This window comes from Panthera leo, chromosome A3 (assembly GCF_018350215.1).
Source record: "Panthera leo isolate Ple1 chromosome A3, P.leo_Ple1_pat1.1, whole genome shotgun sequence".
Lineage (NCBI taxonomy): Eukaryota > Metazoa > Chordata > Mammalia > Carnivora > Felidae > Panthera > Panthera leo.
In genome coordinates, this window is record NC_056681.1 from 100,575,455 (window position 1) to 100,598,037 (window position 22,583).

General features: G+C 40.2%; 1 protein-coding gene across 2 annotated transcripts in view; it reads left to right on the top strand.

Moving 5' to 3' along the window:
• Nucleotides 1-251: 251 nt before the first annotated feature.
• KDM3A (lysine demethylase 3A) overlaps nucleotides 252-22,583 on the top strand; it is a 53,102-nt gene continuing 30,770 nt past the window's right edge. Inside the window, exons 1-10 of one of the 2 annotated variants that reach the window (XM_042932932.1) lie at nucleotides 252-477; nucleotides 1,084-1,299; nucleotides 7,875-8,030; nucleotides 9,122-9,232; nucleotides 12,423-12,525; nucleotides 13,230-13,354; nucleotides 13,608-13,680; nucleotides 13,791-13,879; nucleotides 19,646-19,809; nucleotides 21,563-22,083. In XM_042932932.1, coding sequence (XP_042788866.1) covers nucleotides 1,114-1,299; nucleotides 7,875-8,030; nucleotides 9,122-9,232; nucleotides 12,423-12,525; nucleotides 13,230-13,354; nucleotides 13,608-13,680; nucleotides 13,791-13,879; nucleotides 19,646-19,809; nucleotides 21,563-22,083 — 1,528 coding nt within the window. In that variant the 5' untranslated portion in view covers nucleotides 252-477; nucleotides 1,084-1,113. The remainder of the gene's footprint in view (nucleotides 478-1,083; nucleotides 1,300-7,874; nucleotides 8,031-9,121; nucleotides 9,233-12,422; nucleotides 12,526-13,229; nucleotides 13,355-13,607; nucleotides 13,681-13,790; nucleotides 13,880-19,645; nucleotides 19,810-21,562; nucleotides 22,084-22,583) is intronic. The other variant, XM_042932931.1, reaches the window with a different exon arrangement.

Consider the following 22,583-nt stretch of genomic DNA (forward strand, 5'->3'; position numbering starts at 1 on the left):
AATCCAATAGGCACCTACGGCCCTGGGGCTTGTCATTCAGTCTTATCAATGCACCACTGCAATTTTTCTCTGGCCCCTAAAGTTGATAAGCGATTTCGCGGGACTTTTTTGCATCCCGTGGGCAACAAATGGAAAGAATGGCTGTGGCGGAGGGATCTCTCGCTTACGCTCTGTGTACTTTAACCTAATGGGGGTCGTCCGGGAGTCGGAAGGGGGAGGGGAGAGGGAGGAGGCAGCCAAGGAATTGTTTTTTTCTCTCGCCCCGCCTGCGCCAGGCCGGCCAATGGCGGCGGGCTGTTTACCCACGAGCCTCGCCCAGCTCCTCGAACTAGGCCAATGAGCGGCGGCAGCGGCTCCGAGGGGGCGGCTCCGAGAGGCTGTGCGTGTCTTGTGAGAGCTCTTGAACCAAGTCAGAGCTAGAGCTGGGCGGCTGGAAACGGCGGCCGCCGCTGGTGACTCAGGGAGGCAGGAGGCGGGGTAAGAGCGCCGCGGCCTCGGCTGAGGGGAGAGGAGGAAGAAAGATGAAGGCGCGGAGCCCGCGGCCCTGCCGCCCCCGCGCCGCGGCGCACGCCGGGACAACGGACGCCCGGGGGTCCGCGGCCGGGGAAAGCGCGGTGTCGGGGCGGGGCGGCGGGGCAAGTGCGGAACCGCGGGCTCGCCCCTCCCGCGGGGCCGCCCGGGGCGGGGACACGGCCGCCCGGGACGGGCTCTTGCTTCGGGCCTTTTCTTTCCCGGGGTGGGGGGGCGAACACTTTAAAATCCGCGTAAGCTGCAAATAATTCTCCCCTCACTCTGTCTGCGTTTAGGTTTAAGGTTTTGGAAAAGCGAAACTTGGGAGAATGAGGGTCACGCGGCGCTTGGGCCCGTGTTTGCGGTGGGGGAGGGATCCGGGGGGCGGGGGAGGACGCGGGTGTAGAGACAGGGTGTTGGGGTCTTGCCTGGTACCGGCCGCCGCCGTCTGGGGTCTCGTCTTTTCGAGCGCGGTTAGGCTCCCTCCCTCCGCCCTCGCTTCCCCCGCGTCCTCTCTTCCCGGCCCCCTCCCACCGACAGCCCCCGTTGCATTTTGTTTTTGTATTTTTGCAGGGAGGAGCCCTTCCTGCAGGCGTGGAAACCATGGTGCTCACGCTCGGAGAAAGTTGGCCAGTATTGGTGGGGAAGCGATTCCTCAGTCTGTCCGCCGCCGACGGCAGCGACGGCGGCCACGACAGCTGGGACGTGGAGCGCGTCGCCGAGTGGCCCTGGCTCTCTGGGACCATTCGAGCCGTCTCCCACACCGACGTTACCAAGAAGGATCTGAAGGTAAAACCAGCTCCCGGGCCTCAGCTGTCGGACGTTTCGTAGTTACCTTGGTAACGAGACAGCCAGCGGCCCCACTCCCCTTTTCAGAAAAGGGCGACCAGAAAGTTGGCATCTGATCTGAAGGTGCAGAAGACTAGACCTTGAAAGTCTTTGAAATGGTCGTGTAGAGCCGAGGTGTGTTTGGCCTCCAGTTGCCCGTGTTTAATGACGGCCTTGGGGTTGCTCAGACATGCTTCGTTATTGCCCGCGCCGTGCCCTACTAGGACCGTAGCAGTGTTTCTCCGAAGGGGGAGCATGGTTAATATTGGATTCGTCAGGTAGGTGATGTTAGGAATCATTAGGAATTGAGGGCTAGTGTTTTCGGGTGGATTTTTTGGTCTGCTCCTCTTAATTTCTTCACCCAACTTGTTAAACTTTTAGCCGTGTTGGAAATGAAGTGTGAGTGAAGAGGGAGGAGCTTAGTTCTGTTTGGCATATTAGGGTGGGTGCTTGTCCGTATATGGCGGGTCAGAGTGGAAGTGGGTTCCTGGTCCTCTGATGAGTTTGTAGGTAGGTGTGGGCTATGACCATATATGGAGGGCGGGGGTGGAGCCACCCCTTATTTGGTGTGTTAGAGGAATGGCTTTGAAGCACACTTTGGTGTTCGCGGGGAGGGAGAGAAATGAGAACAAGTGTGGACAGTGACTTTTCATCAGAACGACGCTCAGAATCTTTTTCAGTTAGATCATTTCAAAAAGAGGTGAATTTTGATTATACTCCCTTGTAGAAGTATTGGTGGCAAAGGATTGTCTGGGAACAACCAGTAAAGAAGCCATTCCACCAACAAAGACTCCTTTGTGCAAAAATAACTGGAGAAAGGTCCCTAACAAAGACTCCAAAGTGGTGGCAACTTGAAGGAAGCTTGTTAGAAGAGGAGAGATTTCCACCCTGGGTAGTGGATATGTTTCAGTATCTTCACTTGGTCATCACTGCTTTTTCTTGAGAACGATGTTCAAATTGGGAAGCAAGTTTTAGCATCAGCAGCTGAATACACGTTGATTTCGGACACACCGTTCATTTGAACACTTTAAGGCGACCGTACATGTGCAAGCCAGTTTTAGTCTGCAGAGGGTTGTTGGATGTGTGGTTCTGTATTTTTAAAGCTTCCAGGGTGCCTTGGCTTCATGTTGAAATGGATGACTGTTGAGCACTTAGCCACGTGCCAGGCATCATGCTGAACACTTCATAGCCGTGATCTGATTAATCCTTACAGCAGCTCTGTGGGAGTAGGTACTAATATTGCCCCATTTTACAGACAAAAATATCAGGGCTGGGGAAGATTAAGTCACAAAGGTCACATAGAAATTGGCATAGCCTGTGTTCTAACCCAGGAAGTTTGACACCTGAGCCCACCCTCTTTACCATTATGTTCCCTGTGCCACCAAAGGACTCCTTCAGACACTGTGGAGTTTGTTTTTTCTCCTCCTTTTCATTACTCCTACCAAACTGGGTGTTGCTGTTTATAGAAAGAAAGTAGAGTGGCACAAGGATGGCCAATCTATTTGTTTTAGGCTAATAACCTTTTTCCATAAAGTGGGCTTTGTGTACCAGATTTCAGTCATAGTTGTTGTGGTTTATTTCACTTGCCAAGTAAAATGTTCTCTAGTGCATTTGTTTTTATCTGATTTGAATGGAAACAAGATTTAAGTCCTTATTTTTTTGGCAGATGATGACAGACTAGGTGTTCCCTTCCCCCACAGGACCCAATTATAGACCTGTTGGATTAAGAAGGCAATCTAGGAGGTCATTTTTATGTGTTCTTTTTAATCTCCCACCTTCCTGCCACCCCAAATCTTTGAGGTGGTGGTAATATCTTCATTTTCAGAATGAGGAAGTAGATTGGGGAAAGGAGTCTTGTCCAGATTTGCATAGTTAGCTACTAAATGATAGAGGGAGGATTTGAATCTAGGTTTGGCTGTGTCTTTTCCATTGCACTAAAGTGCCTCACCTGAGGATAAACAGGGATTTTAATTTCAATCCCTTTAATACAGTTTTAACTATATTTGATTTTTGCTTTACCTGCAGACTTCGTAATTCAGCTTTAATGTAAGGTACAAATTCTGTGATTTTTTTTTGTATCTAGTCATAATTCATCATTATGTTCCTTAATTGAGTAGCAGATGGCTTAAGTTTAAGGGCATATTGTATTAGCAAACACAGAATTTCAGAACACTGGAACCAAATTGTGCTGGGGAAATACAGGCAGGAACTAGTAAGTAGCTATGACCATGCTTACACTTGGGCTTAAGGATCCTGGGTTTTGCGGGGGGGGGGGGGGGGGGGTGTGGAATGGGACTTGGGGCTAAAATGTATATAAATGAATAAGATTCAAGTAGTATGCAACTGTTTTGGCATCGGTAGAAATAAAGTTTGTCTAGACTGATTTGCTGTTAGTTGAGGATGATGATAAAGCCAAGGCTTGTTAACTTTGTTTCACCTAGAGAGAGACTTTATAACAAAGTCACTTGGGTACATTATGTCTAGTTGTTGATTATATAGAGTCAAAGTGAAGACATAACAAGGAGTAAATATTTAGTATGTGGCACCTAATTGAATCCTCACAAATATCCTAGATGGTAAACCACATTTTTTAGTGTTAGAAATTGAGGCTTGAAGAAGTTAAATAACTTGACCAAGTTTGTCTCTAGATCTTAAGCACTAGGCAGTTAATAGAGTGAGATTAAAGCACTTTATTTTGCTATCCTTAGCACTTAGATCGCTTGGCATGTAATATTTGCTGAAATATTTGAATAAATGGAAGGAATCAAAATTATTCTACACTGAAAAGCAGCTTTAGAAGTGTACTAATGGAGCAGTGGCATTCTCTTTCTCTGGAATAACAACAAATCTTTATTAGGTGTGGTTATAAGAACCTCTTTTTATACTACTCTTCCTACAGGTGGCTTTGGGTTTGTTCATTATGCATGTTGGGAATGGCCTCCTTCCCCAACTTGTCTGTCTAGGTCTTTTCCTTCCTTTGAAGTTACCTTATCCTTGAGTCTTCTGCTCTTAGTCCTTCGGGATATCCTTAGCAGATGAGTAGTACTTGCCATCTCCGTATACTATTTCCTGCTGTTAAACCTTTTTGGCAGTTGGGTGCTTTGACCAGTGCCTAGCCTTTTCATCCTTACATACAGTTGGAATTTGCATGTTGATAGATTCTGCTGCCAGTCAAACCATGTAAAATGAGAAAGTCCTAACAGTGTAATAAAATCTGTTTATCCCCCATAATTGAGCGCTAGACTGGGATTTTAAACGCTTATTTATTTATTTTTGAGAGAGAACTCCAGCAGGGGAGGAGCAGAGAGAGAAGAAGACACTGAATCTGAAGCAGGCTCCAGGCTCTGAGCTGTCAGTGCAGAGCTGGACACAGGGCTCAAACTCATGAACTGTGAGATCGTGACCTGAGCCGAAGTCAGACGCTTAACCGACTGAACCACCGAGGCGCCCCTAGACTCTGAGATTTTAGACAAGTATTATATTTAGGTGTAAGAAGACCTAATCAGAAGCGTAATGAAATAATTTTCTAATTTGTGGAGTAGTGAAATAAGTGGTATTCTACATTGTAGTGCTGGGCATAGAATAGATATGTCAAAACTTGCCTATAAACCATGCCATTCTGTAAGTACCTACCGTTAACTTAGAAATATTTCACTTGGCCTTTCTGATGGTTTTCTTAATCATATACTCAGGTGATATTAGCTTGATTAGATATAAAGAGATTTTCTGTTGGGGAAAAATTAACTTGAAATAATTAGTTTGAAATAGTCCAGTTTCTGGTCCAGATATTTAATAGACGAATAAGGTACACATTTATAAAATGTCGTAATTAAAAGAAGAACAAATTTGTTAATGATTTGTAGTGAGTACTGATAGGACTCTTTTTGGCTTTTGGAATCAGATAGCATAAATAACATCTCCTTTGTGGACCAAAAGAACATGGGGGAATAACAGTATAAATGAGAACTAGTTTTATCGATAAGTTTGCAGAAGCTTGGTCAAGTCACTTTAGTTCCCCCGAATTTGAATTTTTATTGGTGTGTCTTTTTATATAAATTTTTGCTTAGGAGGCTTTGGTGGTAGAAGGTCCCTTATGTAGAGAACCTCAAGCTTCAAGGCACAAATGAAAGGTATATGTGGTTATGAGAAGAAACTTTTGAAAAAATGTTGAAAAGAGCTCACAACTTATTGGTTTCATTATATTTTAAGTCACCTTTTAAACTAAAGTTAATATGAATTTTTGACCATGTAAGCTAACACTCCAAAATCACAAAGTAAGTTATTTTTTAAGGAGCTAAACTTAATTTTTTAATTACTCAAAAATTAGGATATAAAGAGGGAGGGGCCCTGTCTAAATTTTGGGTTAAGGTTGATTGTAAGCTTTATAGGTGGTGGTTGGATAAGAATTGTGATGTTGCTTAAGTTTTGGGAAGCCACTGAATATCTTAATCCTTTACTTTTTTTTGTCTTTGTTTCTTAGTTTTTTGCTGAATAGATACTGGATAATCATATTTAAGATCTTTCCACCACTACTAAGTGAACTGATACCTTGATAAATTAAGATTTGAATTCCCATGGAGCTTTTAAGGCTACCTAGTCTCCGTGGCAGATGCTTTACATACATTGTCTTAAAAATCTATATTAAAGTTCAGTGATGGGTAGATGTTAGTACTTTCATTTTGAAGCTAGCAAAACCAGTTTCAAAGAGCTTAGATTTTAGTAGGGGTTCTTAACCTGCCAGGCAGGTTAATTGGTTTTCTTTGTAATACTATGTATCTTATTTTATGCAAGTAAAATCATTCTAAGAAAGCTTCAGCATAGCTGGGATTCAAACCCAGATTTCTCTGGTGCTGTAGTTTATATATGCTCATTCCTCTTACACATTGATGGGAAAACTCTGCCATCTAAAGCTAGTTTGGGTTTGGAGTTGATGTGATGTGGGGCAGAAAGATTATCCAATTTAGGGGAGCTATCAGAGGACCTGGATTCTGGTGGCTGGGGAGGCAGGAAGATGAGCAGTCTCTGAACAGCTCTGTGAAGGACCATTTGATTAGGTATAGTGATGGATGGGGTGGGTAGAACCAAAGAGAGAGTACACACACAGGGCCTTGGCACATAGTAGGTGTTCACACATTTGGATGTATTCTGTGATAACTGCAAGATTAAAAGTCTGCCATGCCAAGAAGATATGCATCTTCTCAGGAGAAGTTGCCCGGGAAGTTAAGGATGTAGATTTTACTGTTGGGGGAGGAGGATAGGATGGATTTTAAATTTCATTGATTTTTAAAGATTGATATTCTAAGGCCATGAAACTGGAGAAGGTTTAGGATTGGGGCTATAGTGGTACACCAGTTGGGAATGTCCTGCCTGCTAAGTGGTTTAGAGTAAACAGAAGGTAAGAGCCCAATTCAGAGAGACATTTATTCATTCAACAAGTATTTGAGTACTGACTGGGGACTGGATGCCAGTGAAATACAACAGTTAAGTAAAAACAGATGCAGACTTTGACATATTAGAATTTATGTCGATCAGTCAGCCACAAGTAAATAATTCAAAGTGTGGGTCAGTGTTAGGAAGGAAAAGTATAGGGCTTTGAGTGCAATGAACAAGGGAACTCTCTTCTGAGGGGTGGAGGAGGCTCTTTGAAGGTAAGGTAAAGCTTCTTGGAGGAAAGGATTTTTTTAATCGGGTTCTGACAGATGAATGGAAGTTAACTAAATTTTTTTTTTTAATTAAAAGTTGAAAAGGGAGATATGATTATCTGTGAACTTATGAACAGAGTTGGCATGTTTATTAACTAGTTCTTTGAAACCAAAAACGAGAGGCTGCTTTAGTAGGAGAGGGGATTTTAAATCAAATTTAAAAAAGTGATTTTTTACACCACGTATTGAGGAAGTTTAACTCTGGGGTCAATTTATCAACTATTTGCTTCTGTATTTAGCAAAGTAGTCTTTGACTCCAAACTCCCAGTTTATTCAACTGAAAGGGATATTGAGGATATGCTCTCTACTAGGCCTAGTGTTAAGTCCTGTGAATACCAAAGGGATTGAAAAGCAAGTTGTGGATTATGGTGAATGGGTGGGGGTGCTCATCTTAGGCCCACAAGCAGCGTCAATTTAGAATTACAATGACCTGCAGTAAGTACTTTTTTTAGGGTTTCAAATTTCTTTCTTTTGGTTCTTAAAGTTCTGATGTCTAACATATGTAAAAACTTTCCACAGGGGGGGTTCTTGTTGTATGTATGGGCTTCCTAGAAGTTATTTTGGGGGGCAGAGATTGGCCTCCAAAACCCTTGGCTGCTGCTTCCCAAAGTGATTTGGGAGCCAGAGCTTGATGGTTAGATTAACATGTCAGACTGGTTTATGTGGACTGTGAAGGGAAGTAAGAGTGGGAAAGAGGGACAGCAAACACTCAGATATTCAGATTAAAGATTCAAGTAGAATAATGGCATAATTCAAAGTTGGCATTTTTCGTGTTTATTTTGTTAATCAAATCTGATTTTTTTTTTTTTTTTTTTTTTACTTCTGTTTGTCTAGGTGTGCGTAGAGTTTGACGGGGAATCTTGGAGGAAGAGAAGATGGATAGAAGTCTACAGCCTTCTAAGGAGAGCATTTTTAGTAGAACATAACTTGGTTTTGGCTGAACGAAAGTCTCCTGAAATTTCTGAACGAGTTGTTCAGTGGCCTGCAATAGTGAGTAGAACTTGGGCTTATGAGAAGAGGGTATTTAATTGGTTATGTGTGAAACAAGGGAAATGGATATGTAGTGCCTATATTTGGCATCTGGAGAATAATAGTACAGAAACATGACAGTGTAGGGGAGTTAGAAGAGCATCTGGGATCTCCTGTCAGCCCCCCTGCGAGGAATTCTGGAAGTCTAGGCCCTTGACTTTCTCAGCTCTATTTCTTCACTTGAAAAATGGGGATGGTCATATGGGTAATGTCTAGGTCAGAAGTCAGAAATCAGCAGTTGTATATGGACATACAGATCTGTTTGGCTTGACCCTCATAGTGTTTTAAGAAAATTTGAATTAGTTGTCTGCTTATGAAACGGGGAGAGTATACCTTAAAATCTGGCTGTTGCCTGGCTCCTGTAGAGAGTTGCCAGTCTTGGCCTCATGATCCCTAAGGTTCTCTCTGAGTCATAATATTCTTTGGCTCTGAAGGTACTGGTAGTCAGTACCATTTCCATATCATAAGTCTGGTGTAGTTGGAATACGAGAGTGATCACAGGGTCTGGAGAAGACAGTTCAGGTTTTGTGAGACATAGGGCTTAATGGTGGAAGGGTCAGATTTAGACAGTTGGAAAGGCCAGGAAGGTGACTGAAAGGCTGACCAGATTGTGAAGAACCAAGTCTGCTGTGTTAGCAAAGTTAAGATTTTGTCTGTAGGTGAGAACAGCTACTGGAGGTTTTTGAGTAATGTAGGGTTTTGGTTAAAGTTATATTTTGTCTTTGTTAAGCTAAAAACATGGTTCTGTATCCTCAGAAAAATGTATATACACAATTTTTTGCATAAATTTTAGAGAAGCTGTATATCTTTGGGCCCAGACTTCTATGTTAATGAGTCCCAAATGTGTATCTGGTTTAAATGATTGACTTTTGGATAAAAATTGTGTGATATTATGGTTGCATAAATAGTCGTTATTGGGATACTGGCAGTAAATAAAAAAAACTTAATGGTTTTATCTCTTTCTATATGTGTGGAGAATTGCTAGTCCCCATTTTCAGAGTTATGCTGACAGCAGTTGTGATGCCAAAACATTTTCTTTTGTTTTGCTATAGGTGTACAAGTCTCTGTTGGACAAAGCTGGTTTGGGATCCATAACGTCTATTCGCTTTCTGGGAGATCAGCAAAGAGTATTTCTTTCTAAAGACCTCCTGAAGCCTATACAGGTAAAACATAAAAACAATATTAAACTCTAAAGATAGAAATACAGAGTCTTTTAAGACAAGAACTAAAATACTGATGTTGATTGCTCTAATTCGAACAGCTATCTAACAGAAAAGGACCCATCCCAGCAGTTAGTTGTTAGGCATCATCCCTCAGTGTTAGCCATTCGGTTGGTGCTATCCATTTGGTCTTGGAAGGACAGAGAAACTATGGTTGGGGTGTGTGTGTGTGTGTGTGTGTGTGTGTGTGTGTGCGCGTGCGCATGTGCGCATATGTATGAAACACCTAGGTGATACAAAAATAATTTTAAAAAGATTGGTTCTCATTCATATATATATATATATATATATATATATATATATATATACACACACACACACACACACACACACACGAGTATATATCCATATATGGCAGTTGTTATTTTATGTATCCTGTATTATTTGGGAAGTTGCCTATCTGCTAAAATATATTTGTAACGTTCAGATCAGTACTTCGGCACTTTCATGGTCATCAGACATTGGCAGGGTGGCAAAAAATTTGAGTTGCCTGACAAATGTTCCCAACTGAGGTTGAATAAAGTGATGTTCTGCCTTCTTGTTTCATCTCTTATACTGTAACAAGTATCCTTTCTGAGGTCTAATTAGTGCTGAATTTTTATGGTTTTTTTTTTGTTTGTTTTTTTTTTTTTGTGGTTTTACTACACCAACTATAGTGCTGAAGTACTGTCTAGTCTTCCTAAGTGCAAGAAGGCTGTGATGTGTCTTAGGGAAGAAATACATTTGTTAGAGAAGTTTTATTCAGCCATGAGTTATAATGCTGTTGGCTGTGATTTCTAAGTTAATAATGCAGTAACGTATATTAAATGTGTTTTCTAGCACGCGCATGTGAGCACACATACACGCATACACACACATAAAACAAGGTTATATATAGGTCGGTTGATGAAATTGTGACCCAGAGGCTCAAAGGAACCTAACCTTATCTTTCCACTAGGAGCAGTGGTTCACTATTCACTATTCCAGTGTTTGTGTGGACTTAATAAACATAATTACAATGAATAATGAGAATTGAGAGCACATGCATGTGTGTTCTTTCCAATTAGCTTGCAAAACCCCCACCCTTTTCTTCACAACATTTAGGCTCTTGGGTCTTGCTTATATGTGATTATTTTCCTCATGAAAATGTTCGCAGAGAGGGGGAAAGAACATATAGATTATTTCCAGATTACTACCTTGGGAATAGAGTTGGTCATGTCATATCATTTGTCTTTTAGAGGTCATTTATGAAACTTAATCCCCTTTATCCACATCCATTTGGTGACCTGACTTGTTTCTGTGAACTGTTGTTAAAAGACAGTTTAGGGTCAATGGTCATTGCCATTGATGTGCCTGTGTTGGAAAACCCAAAGCACGGGCTTTCTCACTAACGTCTCATTTCTGTATCCTGAAGGTGAGTGAAAACAAGGTCCACATTCTGAACCTTATTTTACAACGATTAAACAGAACAAAAAAAGGTGCTTTTGCTTAAGTTAATTTCAGATGCAGGTTACCTTCGTGATGTTCAGATAGCCATGTTGATGTTTTATTTGCCTTAAAAGGAAGAATGCCTTGCTCTTAAGGACCAAGGAACATACAGGAGGGGCTTTGGGTATCTTGCTTTACTTAGTGATAGAGTAGTTTTTACTTCTCAGCATTGTTTTCTGGACAGTTGTGTTTTGCATCTTTTGTATATCCAAGCTTTTTAGTCAAAGCAGAACTCATAATTTTGTTTCTTAAGATGGAAAAAGCAAAATCTAGATCAGTAAGTTTTTATTCTCAGGAAGGTGCACCATGGCTATCATTGTGAATATTGCTAGTAATATTAATTGAGGTAGATTATGATGTGTGCTCTTGACTTTTACTGGTGATAATAGTGGCCCAAGCTTAGTGCTTCAGGACATTCTCTTGTAGATGTGGGTAGTTACATCCAGTTGCTACTGTATGAAACTGTGTTGGGAGATGTTATTAGTGCAGTAGAATGCTTGCCCTATATAATACACAGAGAACCTGAAAATCATTTGGCATATATAGAAGTTGGAATTGAAACTTAAGGTCTGTTTTTTGGATTGAATTTGACTTATTTATCTGTGGGTAAGAAGACAAAATACCCAGGTCAGTCATCTGGCACTAAAACTTTCCTGGGCAGAGTAGAATTATTCTACCTTGTTTAAGAGCCATTTGTGACTGTCCCTAGTAATGTGCATATTATCTCTTAATAAGAATTGGAGCACACATTTACATTTTTTTTTTTTTTTTTTTGAAATTGCAGCAGCATGAGGGGAAAAAAAAAACAACCGTAAATGGTTCATTCTGATAATTAATGTTGAGCTCTTCTGAAGACCCTAGGTTAAGTCTAATGTTATTTGGCTTAAGAAATGCATTTTTCCAGCATGCCTCTCTAAAAGACTAGTTTTCCCAGTGGGAGGAATGGATGAACTAATTTTGGCCACTGTGTATCCATTTCAGTGTCAGAAAAGTGTGAAGCCCTGATATTAGAAGAGCTTCTGTGCTGTATAGTTTGTGTTCAGCAGGTTATTTGTATTGACATTTTCTGTATACATTTATCATAACTTAGTGTGCACAGAAAGCCAGAAGACTGTGGAATAGCGCCCAAAATGGAGCTGCTGCCAAGAATTGAGTGTTTCAAAACTGGCTTGCTGAAAACTTAATGCTATTCATTTAGATTTTGTCTCTCCCATACCTCCCTTTACCATTTGTAAACAAAAATGCATTTGGAATTTTAGTTGGGTTAAATCAATCTGTGTGGTGATTTGTTAAAAACAATTTCAGCAAATTGACTCTACATATCCGTGTGTTTCTATGTGTGTGTCTTTTGCCCCTGGGAAATCCTTGGATTGACCATCTAGTTTATTATATTTTCCGTAGTCAAAGTTGTGTCATACTTAAAATTATGCTTTGAGCCACTCCTTAGTATTTGTCATGCTCTTAGCTTGGGGTGACTTCACTTTAGTCTCCCTATACCTGTGATCATTTGATGGATTCCTACTATTTGACCTTTTCAGTTCATTGGAGTTGCAGTGGTTTGGTGCCATCAAATGGCTACTGAAAGTACTTAAACATTAAGCTGATTGAAATATCCACTGGAGTTTAACGCTTCTTATTTGTTACCTTAAAATCTTCCATTTTTCAGGATGTAAACAATCTTCGACTTTCCCTTATGGATAATCAGAATGTCAGTAAAGAATTTCAAGCTTTGATTGTGAAACATTTGGATGAAAGCCATCTTTTACAAGGTATATAGATTATCTGTTGATGATAGTTCATGAGTTGACAAATAGTTTGTAAGAAACTACATTTTAGTCCTCATTCATTGAAATTTCTGATTTTTTAGTAATTGCTTTCTTCATGCAACTAGATGATTGAAGGACTTTATATATTCAAAAGCCTCTGAAATTTGGAAAGCTCAGGGCTTATGTGAAAACTAGTAAAGTAGGTATTAAAAAAGCTCAGATGTATTTTGACATGGAATTTGATATGTTTGAAATTTCAGTGTTATAAAATTAATGAAACATGAATGTGGTAATCCTGATCTTCCCATATACTGTTACTGAGTTTCCTGGTCAATTTTACAGTTTTTTAAGTTCTGTTTAGGCAGTTCTGTTGGGGTTTCTGAATTTGGATCCCCTAAAACTCTGCACAGGAAAGTAAGTTTGGGTTCAGTGAGCTACCTGGATTCTGCTTGGTCTCCTACAAATGGTAGAATAAATATATTGCCACTTTTAGGTAAATTAATAGGAAAGTGGAATAAAAAGTTTAAAATAAAATTAAAAATTTCTCCTAGCTTTTCTGAAATGTCTGTCTTCTCGTGTTTATAGCAGTATCTTTTACTGTTTATTTTTGTCTACTGATTTTTTTAAAGACTTGAGAAAAGATTATCCTGGATGTTGGTGTGTTGGGAGATAATGCAGATTGCTCTAAGGATTTTTTTTTTTTTCAGGTGACAAAAACTTAGTTGGTTCAGAAGTAAAAATTTATAGCTTGGACCCATCGACTCAGTGGTTTTCTGCAACAATTGTAAACGGAAACCCAGCATCAAAAACTCTGCAAGTCAACTGTGAGGAGGTAAAATAGGATGCTAATTGCATGTAAGATAACCTGACAGAGAAAGATAATTCTAAAAAAGAATTATAATATCTTATAGGAGTTAAATAGTTTTATTATCTTTGTATTAAAAGAGTAGAAAGAGAAATATCATGATTGTTTTTAAAAGAAATTATTTGTAAGAAGCTCTCCTTGTATGTTAACAGAACTAATTTCTGGTATGTTTCTGAGCGTTTTTAAGTTTCCCAGTATCTTTGTTTTATTTATTTTTAAGATTCCAGCACTGAAAATTGTTGATCCATCACTGATTCATGTTGAAGTTGTACATGATAATTTTGGGACATGTGGTAAGATACTGTTTGATTAAAGCCTTTGTTCTCCTTCTGACCTTTCCTCTTTCTCCTTTGCATGTTAAGAGAAACAGGGAAGCCAACTTACTTATTTTTAAATATTTTAGGTAATTCCACAAAAATTGGAGCCGTAAAACGCAAGTCTTCTGAGAATAATGGAAGCCTAGTTTCCAAACAAGCAAAATCTTGCTCTGAGGTAACCTTATGTTTGTCACTTGTGTCAGAGTTTCCTGAACTCTAATGGTGCGTGTCCAGTTTGTTTGGTGGTTATAAAGCTTTCTTCTGTGCTGTTCTACGCTGTGTTGTCTGCTCTTCTTTGCTAGTTCCAGATCTTGGCCATAATTTCTACACTCAAGCAGATGGAGATAATATAAGTTTCTGGTTAACTATTTTTTGTGTAAAACGTGTATTATTTTTTGATATTTGCTGAAAATGCTCAATAGATTTGACAGTTTTCATCCATAAGGAGTGTTTTTGAGGGTAAGCTGAGTTGTGTGTATCAAATTGGAAGAAGGCCTGGCACGAGAGAAGGGGAGGAACCTTAGAATTCTGAGTAGGTGTTGAAATAGGACTCCTCCCTCCTTGGTAATAGGTTTGATTGGTAATTTATGATTGGTTAAACAGACATGCTAGATTTTTAAAGGAAGTGTTGGTTTGCCATGACAAATTTCTGCCCAGAAAAGTATAGGCTTGTATGAATGCCACTGTGAGTTCAAGTACTGGATTTAATTCTATTCTGAAATAGTAAGGATTTAGATCAAGAAACTTAAGCCTGTTTGTCTTTGAGGTGAGTTGAATCCTTAGGACCTATTACAATACACATAACTTTTTTACAGCTTAGGTAAAAGCTCACACAGCTGTGTATCCAAATGCACTCATGTTACAGGGACAAAAACACCTTTGTGATGCTCTGCTCCAGGCTGGAGCTTAGATTTTGAAAATGGACCAAGTTGGTATTAAGATTGTTGGCAGCACTTTAGAGGGAACTTTGGGGTCTGCAGGAGTAAGGCAAGTAAGGCATGGTAGTGGGCCAGAGTCAGTTAATGCATCCAGGGTTCTGTATCGGGGCCCAGTGGACTACAACAACATCAAGTAGAACCAAAGCAAGTGCTGTGCTACACAAAAAAAATTTAAGAATCTGCGTGGCTAGGATGATTGCCTTTCCTGAGTCTTAAGCCTGTGAACAGGCAATAGGAACTTTGACACTTGACCAAAAACTTTGTAAACCAAGGTATATAATATTGTCTTCCTTCCAAGTGTGTAGGCCTGACTTTAGGTTGTCCAGGAAACAATGAAGAGGTAATTATTGGAAATTAGTATTACTACTTTCATTTTTGCTTTTAAGTTTACAAGGGGGAAGTAATGTAGTAGGGAGTGATTATTGTATCTTAGAGTTAAGCTCACAGAGGATATTGTCGAGTAATCCACAGTATCAGCAGCTGAGAGAGAAACAGAGTAGAACCTGTGAGGTTATTAGCAGTCTTGGGTCCCAGAGGTAATAAAGGCCAGTTTGGAGAAGTTGATTGGGTGTAGCCTGACATGGAGAATACATCAGTATAAATAGTTGGTGAGATGAAAAGGAGAACCACATGATGTTGTGTTGAGGAGAGGCCAGAGAATAGGAAATGGCATCCTGACAGATCATTGAAGAATCAGCCTGGGGTGCAGGCAGAGGACTGGGGTCAGTAGGGAACTCCTGTGGAAGAAGGTGCCACAGGAGTGGCACATGTTCCTTACCACATGTCCCAACCTGATAAATGTCAGGTTTATCAGTGATGGGACAGATAGGTGAGCAAGTAGATGTATAGCCTTCAAGGAGACACCTGTAAAATGTGGTAACATATATGTCTATAAGTGATCCTGTCTGCCTGACTCCTACTGTTCAAGGGCAGGAAGCATGTCTTTTTGATCTCTGATAGCATTTTGTCCAGCTCAGTAGGTTTGTGTGCTGCTGAACTGATTGTTGGGCACAGTACAGGCTATTTTTGAAAAAAGCCTGAACGTTGGCTAGGAGATAAGTTCCCATAACCTATTTGAGCTTAATTTCTGCATCTAAATTGAGAAACTAAATTTGATGTTTTAAAAATGTCTGTTTCAGCTCTTAAACTTTGTACTAGTCAAATTCTCATTTTAAAGGAAATTGGGATGATAGATTTGGCTGGAGATGGGTATTGGCTTTTTATTATTTTTATTGTAACACTTTTTCTCCTTTATACTGCATTTATTTGTCAAATGAAGATTCTCACATTAAAAAAAAAGTTGTTTAAAAATATTTAGTTAGCCCAGAAAAACGCTAAAGAAGTGTCACTTATTCACATTTTGGAATACCTGTCCTTCTACTGTTTTTTGTTTTTCATTTTTTCCTGTATAATCATGGAGGCCTTTAAACAAAACAAAACAAACTAAAAACCATAGCGTTTTGTAGCCTCCTTGATTCCTTTCCAGTGTGTTGGGAATATTTTTCCGTATGTGTAAATATTCTTTTTTGTTCTGGGTGGTTCTTGTAATCAGGCAAATTTTGGAAACAGTGGCTGGGGCTAGATTTTAAGAGAGCTAGAGAGGTATAGGAAGAAGTGAGGAAAGAAAGAGTTCACTTAAATGTGGGAGTGAAAGGTGAGTATAGTAACATACTTGGCACACATCTCACCGTGTTTGCACTTTCCAGATGTGTTGGACTGGCACAGAGTTTACTTTTAGGGTGGTCTTTGGAAAACAGGAGTTTGGGATTAGGTAGACGAGACTCTGGATTGCATTGGTGAATACTTTTGGACAGAATAAACCTGTTTGCCAGTAACAGCTGGCTCCTTGAAGGTCTTCTCTGCCTAGCAGACTATTCCTCAGAGTTAGGACATTGCTTGGTTAATTGAGAGAGTCTGCTGAGTAGTGTGAGCCAGCAGTGTCCTTTTTAGAATACCATCATACACTCAATTATATTATCTCCGTCTGCTGGCAGGGAGGAACTATTGCCATGACTGGTATAGAAGACCTTCAGGGAAAACTCTTCAGGTAAGAAGAAACCTTGACCCTTGTCAAGTCAGAGGCCAGTGCAGTGATGTGCACGTGAAGATGGGTTTTGAAATTGGAGCCCTATCCCTGTTGAGCGTATTTCAGTTTCTAAAAGGCAAAGCTTCCTAAGTTATGTATTTGTTATACATGGTGACTGCCCTGAGAAAATTTTCGTCTTTCTGCTTTCAGTCAGCTAATCTGTGTGCCAGGCATCATGGTGAAGGACAGCCCTGTAAAATAGGCGTCATTATTCTCATTTACAGTTGAGGAAACTGAACTCGGAGAGGTTAAATAATGTGCTAGGAAGTGTCAGAGACCAGATTCAGACCAAGGTCTGCCACCAAAGCCCAGTACCCTTAGGCACTGTGCTGGTGTTGCCGTTCCTCTCCAAATCTTTTCCTTGGTATGGTGAGTCACCACTGTAAAACAGCAGATTCCTGCTTCATTCCCTCTGTCCTTCCATCCGTCTTTCCAACAGATATTTACTGAATACTAAATATCTGCTAGACATTGGTGAGTATTACTGTCAGTCATAGGACTGACCTAGCTGTTTTGAAATATTAAGTCCTAACGGCATCATTCATTCATGCATTCCACCAGTCTTATTTGAGCATCTGCTGTGTGCCTTGTTTTATAAGGTTTAACAGTGGACACAAGATCAGGGTCTGCCTGTAGGTGTGTATGATTCCTTGTGAGGAGACTGACAATAAAAAAGTATCTTAAATAAAGGAACTTTGACAGTGCAGTGTCCTAAAGCAATGGCGGGTACAAACAAACATAGAAATATGATGAAGCATAGTGGGATGCTTTTTGGGGCACTGCTTTGGAAAGAGTAATCAGAGGTTCTGAGGAGGTGACAGTAGAACAGATTTGAGAGTGAAGGGATGGAACCAGTCAGCCACATGAAAACTATGCAGAGGGAATGAATGGCAAGTAAGAAGGTGCAGGCAAGAAAGAGTTTAGACCGGAAATGAAGCCAATGTATTTGGAACACTGTGAACAAGTAGAATGAGAGGATCGGGAAGGTTGGTAGAGACCAGACCACACAGAACTCTTCCAGGCAATGGAGTGCCATGATCTGATTGCTTTATATGTTACAGATTGGTCTGTGGTAGGATACATTTTGGGTAGGAGGCAGACCATTTGGACAAACGTGGAGGGAAGTCAGGCCAGTTAGAAGACCCATTGTAATCCCATGTGGGGGGAAAATGGTGGTAGTGGTGGAATGTAAAGAAATTGGTTAGATTCTGTAAATATTTTGGAAATAGAGGCAGGACTTACTGGTCCATTGATTGGATTTAGGAAATGAGATGGAGGGTTTTTGTTTTTGTTTTTGTTTTACTTAAGCAGCTCAATGGCTATTGTACAGAATAAAAGTTTATGCAATCTAAATTTCTTCAGTGTGTTACTCTAGGTTTGCAATCAAAATTGCTCTCAAGAAAGTAGTTTAAAAAAAGGTATGTATTAGCATATCAACTCTAAACATAATTCAGAACAAGGAAGGCGGTATGAGGGAAGATCCTTGGTAAAAGTGAGCCTCAAGTAAGCATTTTGAAATGACTTGGCAATTAAACTTTGGGAGGGTAATCGTTTTATAGGCGATTACTAGAGAATTACGAAACTGAGTCAAAAAGGACTTTCAGGACTTCTCTAACTTCCTCAGCTTAATGATTAGGAAACTGAGGCTCAGAGAACCGAAGTTGACCATCCCAAGAATATTCTTAGAATAGCCAAAGCCTCCCCACCTCCAAAGAAATTTTTCTGGGGAACACTAAGTTAATACTTAACCAAAATTGAGTTGACTGAAGTAGTATAATATACGAGCAGATAATTTTATATTTTCATATAGTTTGAAACTGTGCCAAAACTTTGACAGTGATTCAGTAGATTTTTATTTTTCAGATATTTCTGTTTAGCATATATTAGACAGTTTTTTCGAGGCTGCCAGAGTTAAATGTCTGAGAAAGATTCATGAGTAGACTGAATGTAAATCAATATATTCAGAATGGTGAAGTTTTAAAAACTAAGGGAGGTTGTACCTCAAATTTTAGAAGCTAATCTCTAGAAGATGAAGAAACTTTGAAGATTCCTGCGGTTTAGATTTGGTGGTAAGATAAATGTAGAAGTCATTGTGGAAGGGGAAGGGCACAGGACTTAAAGTTTAAAGCCCATGCAAAGAGGCTGGTGATCAAGCGGAATAATTTCCTCTGGTTTCGTTGAAGACTGGTCACGGGGAGTTGAGTTTAATCCCTTCCTTTTTCCCTGGTGGGAAGTTGACGTGTGTGGATAGTAGAAACTGGAAAGAAGAGGGTCCGTTATTATATTTTTGTGAAGATAAAACTTCTTGAAAAGAGAAGGTGTCCCAACTTTGTCCCACAGGCTTGTCACGACTTGATATTTTTTGCAGCTTACGGTTGCCTTTGTGACTTGAAGAGCCACATAAGAGCAAGAACCATGTTCTCAACTTTATTGCGTTGTAGAGGCTTACCCTGGTACCCAGTAGGCACCACTGCCTACAGGAGTCCTAGTGGTCTGGTCCCCTGCCAGCCTGTGCAGTAAGTGCACTTCACATGCGAAACTGAGTGCATGTGAAGCTGCCACCGTTTAAAGACTGTCACTTGAAAGCTCACTTTTGTGCATCACATTTTTAAAGTAATTGCCACATGGCTGCATTTTCCTGACATAATGATTCAGAGGTCTGTAAAAGATCAGCCGGTGATCTTTTATAGGAAGACTCTAGCTTTATGAAAAGCTGGGATGATTTAACAGCCTTCAGATACAAGTCCTTAATTTTGTGACTTTTCAGTTGTTTTACTGTTTTGTGCTTTTTGTTTGGAAATGGTGTTGTGCTTGTTTAGTATTAAACCAGGCAAATAAATGTGAATCTTGCTAGGACTTCACAATTCTCCAACTAGTTACTTTCCTTTTAATATCTGTTGGTTTGCTATCTTTTTAGGCCTCTCCTAGTATGTGTCCTGTACAGTCTGTGCCCACAACGGTTTTTAAGGAGATCCTGCTTGGCTGTACGGCAGCAACCCCACCTAGTAAGGACCCGAGGCAGCAGAGCACTCCTCAGGCTGCCAACTCGCCACCCAATCTTGGAGCAAAAATTCCTCAAGGGTAAGTAGGGATATTTGTTAAAGATGTTTAGTCATAGTAGGAGAAAAATGATTTCAGCCGTAGTCGCTGTGTCTGAGCTTAACCATTGCTCTGGTGGCAAGACTTAACCTGCATTCCGTGGTTCATAGGGTGTTAGTACAGCTACGTTCGGCATCATGACCTGCCATTCCTCACATCTCAGGTTATCCACAGAGTTTTTCATTAGAGTTTTCAAATCGGTCAGGTGCCTTTTTGGAGGTGAAAAGGGAAATAGGCATATAGAACAATGTGGAAAACGTTTTTAAAAAGTGAAGATGTGAGGAAAGGGCAACTTTCTCCACTTGATGCAGTGAGAACGGTCAGTTGAAATACTGTAGACAGTTGCAGAATAAACGTCTGCTGTGACGAAAAGGGAGCGGAGTGGTTGTATGTGGAAGACTGAGGTCAGTGGGAGTGTGCAGAACACGGAGACATGGTGATAAGAGAGTAGTTCTTACTAGTCCAGACCTCAAGTATAGGCGGCGGCAGATAAAATATTAAGTCATAGAAATGAGGATGCGGTAGCTGTAGGAGGAATAGGTAACTAGTTTATAGGTGAAAAAAATGAATAAGAAATGTAAAGTGTAATCAGAGAGTTGAAGTGGCTACAAGGTTACAGAGAGAAGAGTTTTAAAGGAAAACTCTTAGAAGGGGTGGCGGCCTGTGCAGGCAGCTGATAAAGACCTAAGATACAGGTCAGAGAGACAACGATGTAGAAAGGTGGGTTTGGAAGACTGTTGCAATAAGGTGGAAGACTGGTTGAGCACATTGCTTCCTTGGGAGGAAAGTGGGCTGCCTGGGATGAGCTTGGAAGGTGGCCACAGAGCAGTCAGATGGAAGGAGGAACAGTCTTTGGGTAGAAAAAGGGAACAGTAAGAAGTTTGGTGCTACCCAAGCAAAATGTCTCATGTGAGTACTTAAATGAAGAAGTTCTTGGGGCACCTGGCTGGCTCAGTCAGTAGTGCCTGTGGCTCTTGATCTCAGGATCGTGAGTTCAATCCCCACGTTGGGCGTAAAGCTTACTTAAAGAAAAGAAAATCTTCTCAAGGAGGAAATCCTGTGTTAGAGACAGAGAAAAAAAAGTATAATAGGAAAAAAAGGAAAAAGTATAATAGGAAAAAAAAGGAAAAGGAAAAAGTATAATAGGAAAAAAAAACTTTATGTTTTGCTGGGGAAAAAACTTTAAGATGAATTTCAGAGAAACAAAAGTTCTTTAAGGATGCTTCCTATTAAGGTAGGGGATAGGAGAAATACCCCATCATTTTGTGAGCAAGCACGTAATTAGTTGAATTTTCAGTTGCTTTGGGTCTTGATCACTAACCAAACAGGAATGGAATTATCCAGTGTCAGAGTCAGTGACATGTTTTTTGTAGCTGGACTGGGTTTTGTGCTGCTGGTGGTTTTGGTTGCATGAGCTACTGTGTGCTTTAAGGGAAAGCTAAGTTTCGTTATACTGTGATAAATAGAACTAACCTGAAGTAGTTAGAGATTTATGAGCATATATATAGATAGGATTTAGGATTGTATTTTTCTAAGTGTTTAGGATATTTTTGCAGAGCCATTGACTGATTATCTTTAACTCCAGCTCACAGAAACCTATCCTTCATTCTCTAAAATAAGCAGTTTGTTTTCTCTCTCAATAGTGGTTGCCTTAAGGTACCAAACAATTGTTTTTGGGCAGTAGAGGAGTGATAAAAGAGACCTAGATGCTAGTTTTTTGTATTCTCTTTTTCAGATGTCATAAACAGATTTTACCAGAAGAACTTTCTTCCTGTCTAAATACAAAGCCTGAAATACTGAGAACAAAACCAGATGTTGTCTGCAAAGTAGGATTGCTGTCTTCAAAGTTCTCTCAGATTGGAACTGGAGACTTAAAACCCCTTAGTGAACCAAAAGGTAGCTGTACCCAGCTGAAGACTAGCACTGATCAGGAAAACCAGTCGGAATCGGTTTCTCAATCATCGACTGGCCTTCCTAAGGAGTGCTCACCTACAAAGCCTTCTTCTACGGCAGAATTAGAAATTGCCAGTACTCCTGAACTGCAGAAGCACCTAGAATATACGCCTTCCACATCTGATGTCCTTTCAGATAAGCCAGAGGAGAAAGCAGGTGTCAATAGTAATAGCTTTAATAGTTGTGTGGAAAAAAAGATAGAATCTTCAACTTTAGGATGCCGGTCACAGAATTTGAAGGAATCTTCAGTAAAAATAGATAATGAAAGCTGTTGTACAAGAAACAACAGTAAAATCCAGAATGGTGAGTGTTTCTACAAGTCTTTATTGGTAGAAGCTGAGAGATGGTAGTGGGTACATATATGTCTCCTTACTTTATGAGAAGATAATATGAAAGTGACTATAGCAAAAGTTCACATAATTGGGAAAGTTAAAGGAGAAAAGTAGCATCCTAAAATCTTCTTAGAAATGATTACTATGAATATTTTAGTGTACCTGGTTCCATGTGTATTAGAAGTACAGATAAACTATAACACAAATGGGTTTATACCAACAATTTTATCCTGTGAATTAGTGTAAGTGTCTATCAACCTTTCAGAGGCTGTACGGATTCCATTATATATGCATTTATTAGATGACTTAACTGGTTCCTACTAGATGGGTAATTAGGCGGTTCCCAATTTCTGGTTGTAAGAAAATAATTTTGAAACACAACCCAAAGTAATCTGATGATTATTTTATCTTAAGCTTATCACTGATTTTTTGGTAGCATCCAGATGGAGTGTTAGAGATGATCGACACTTT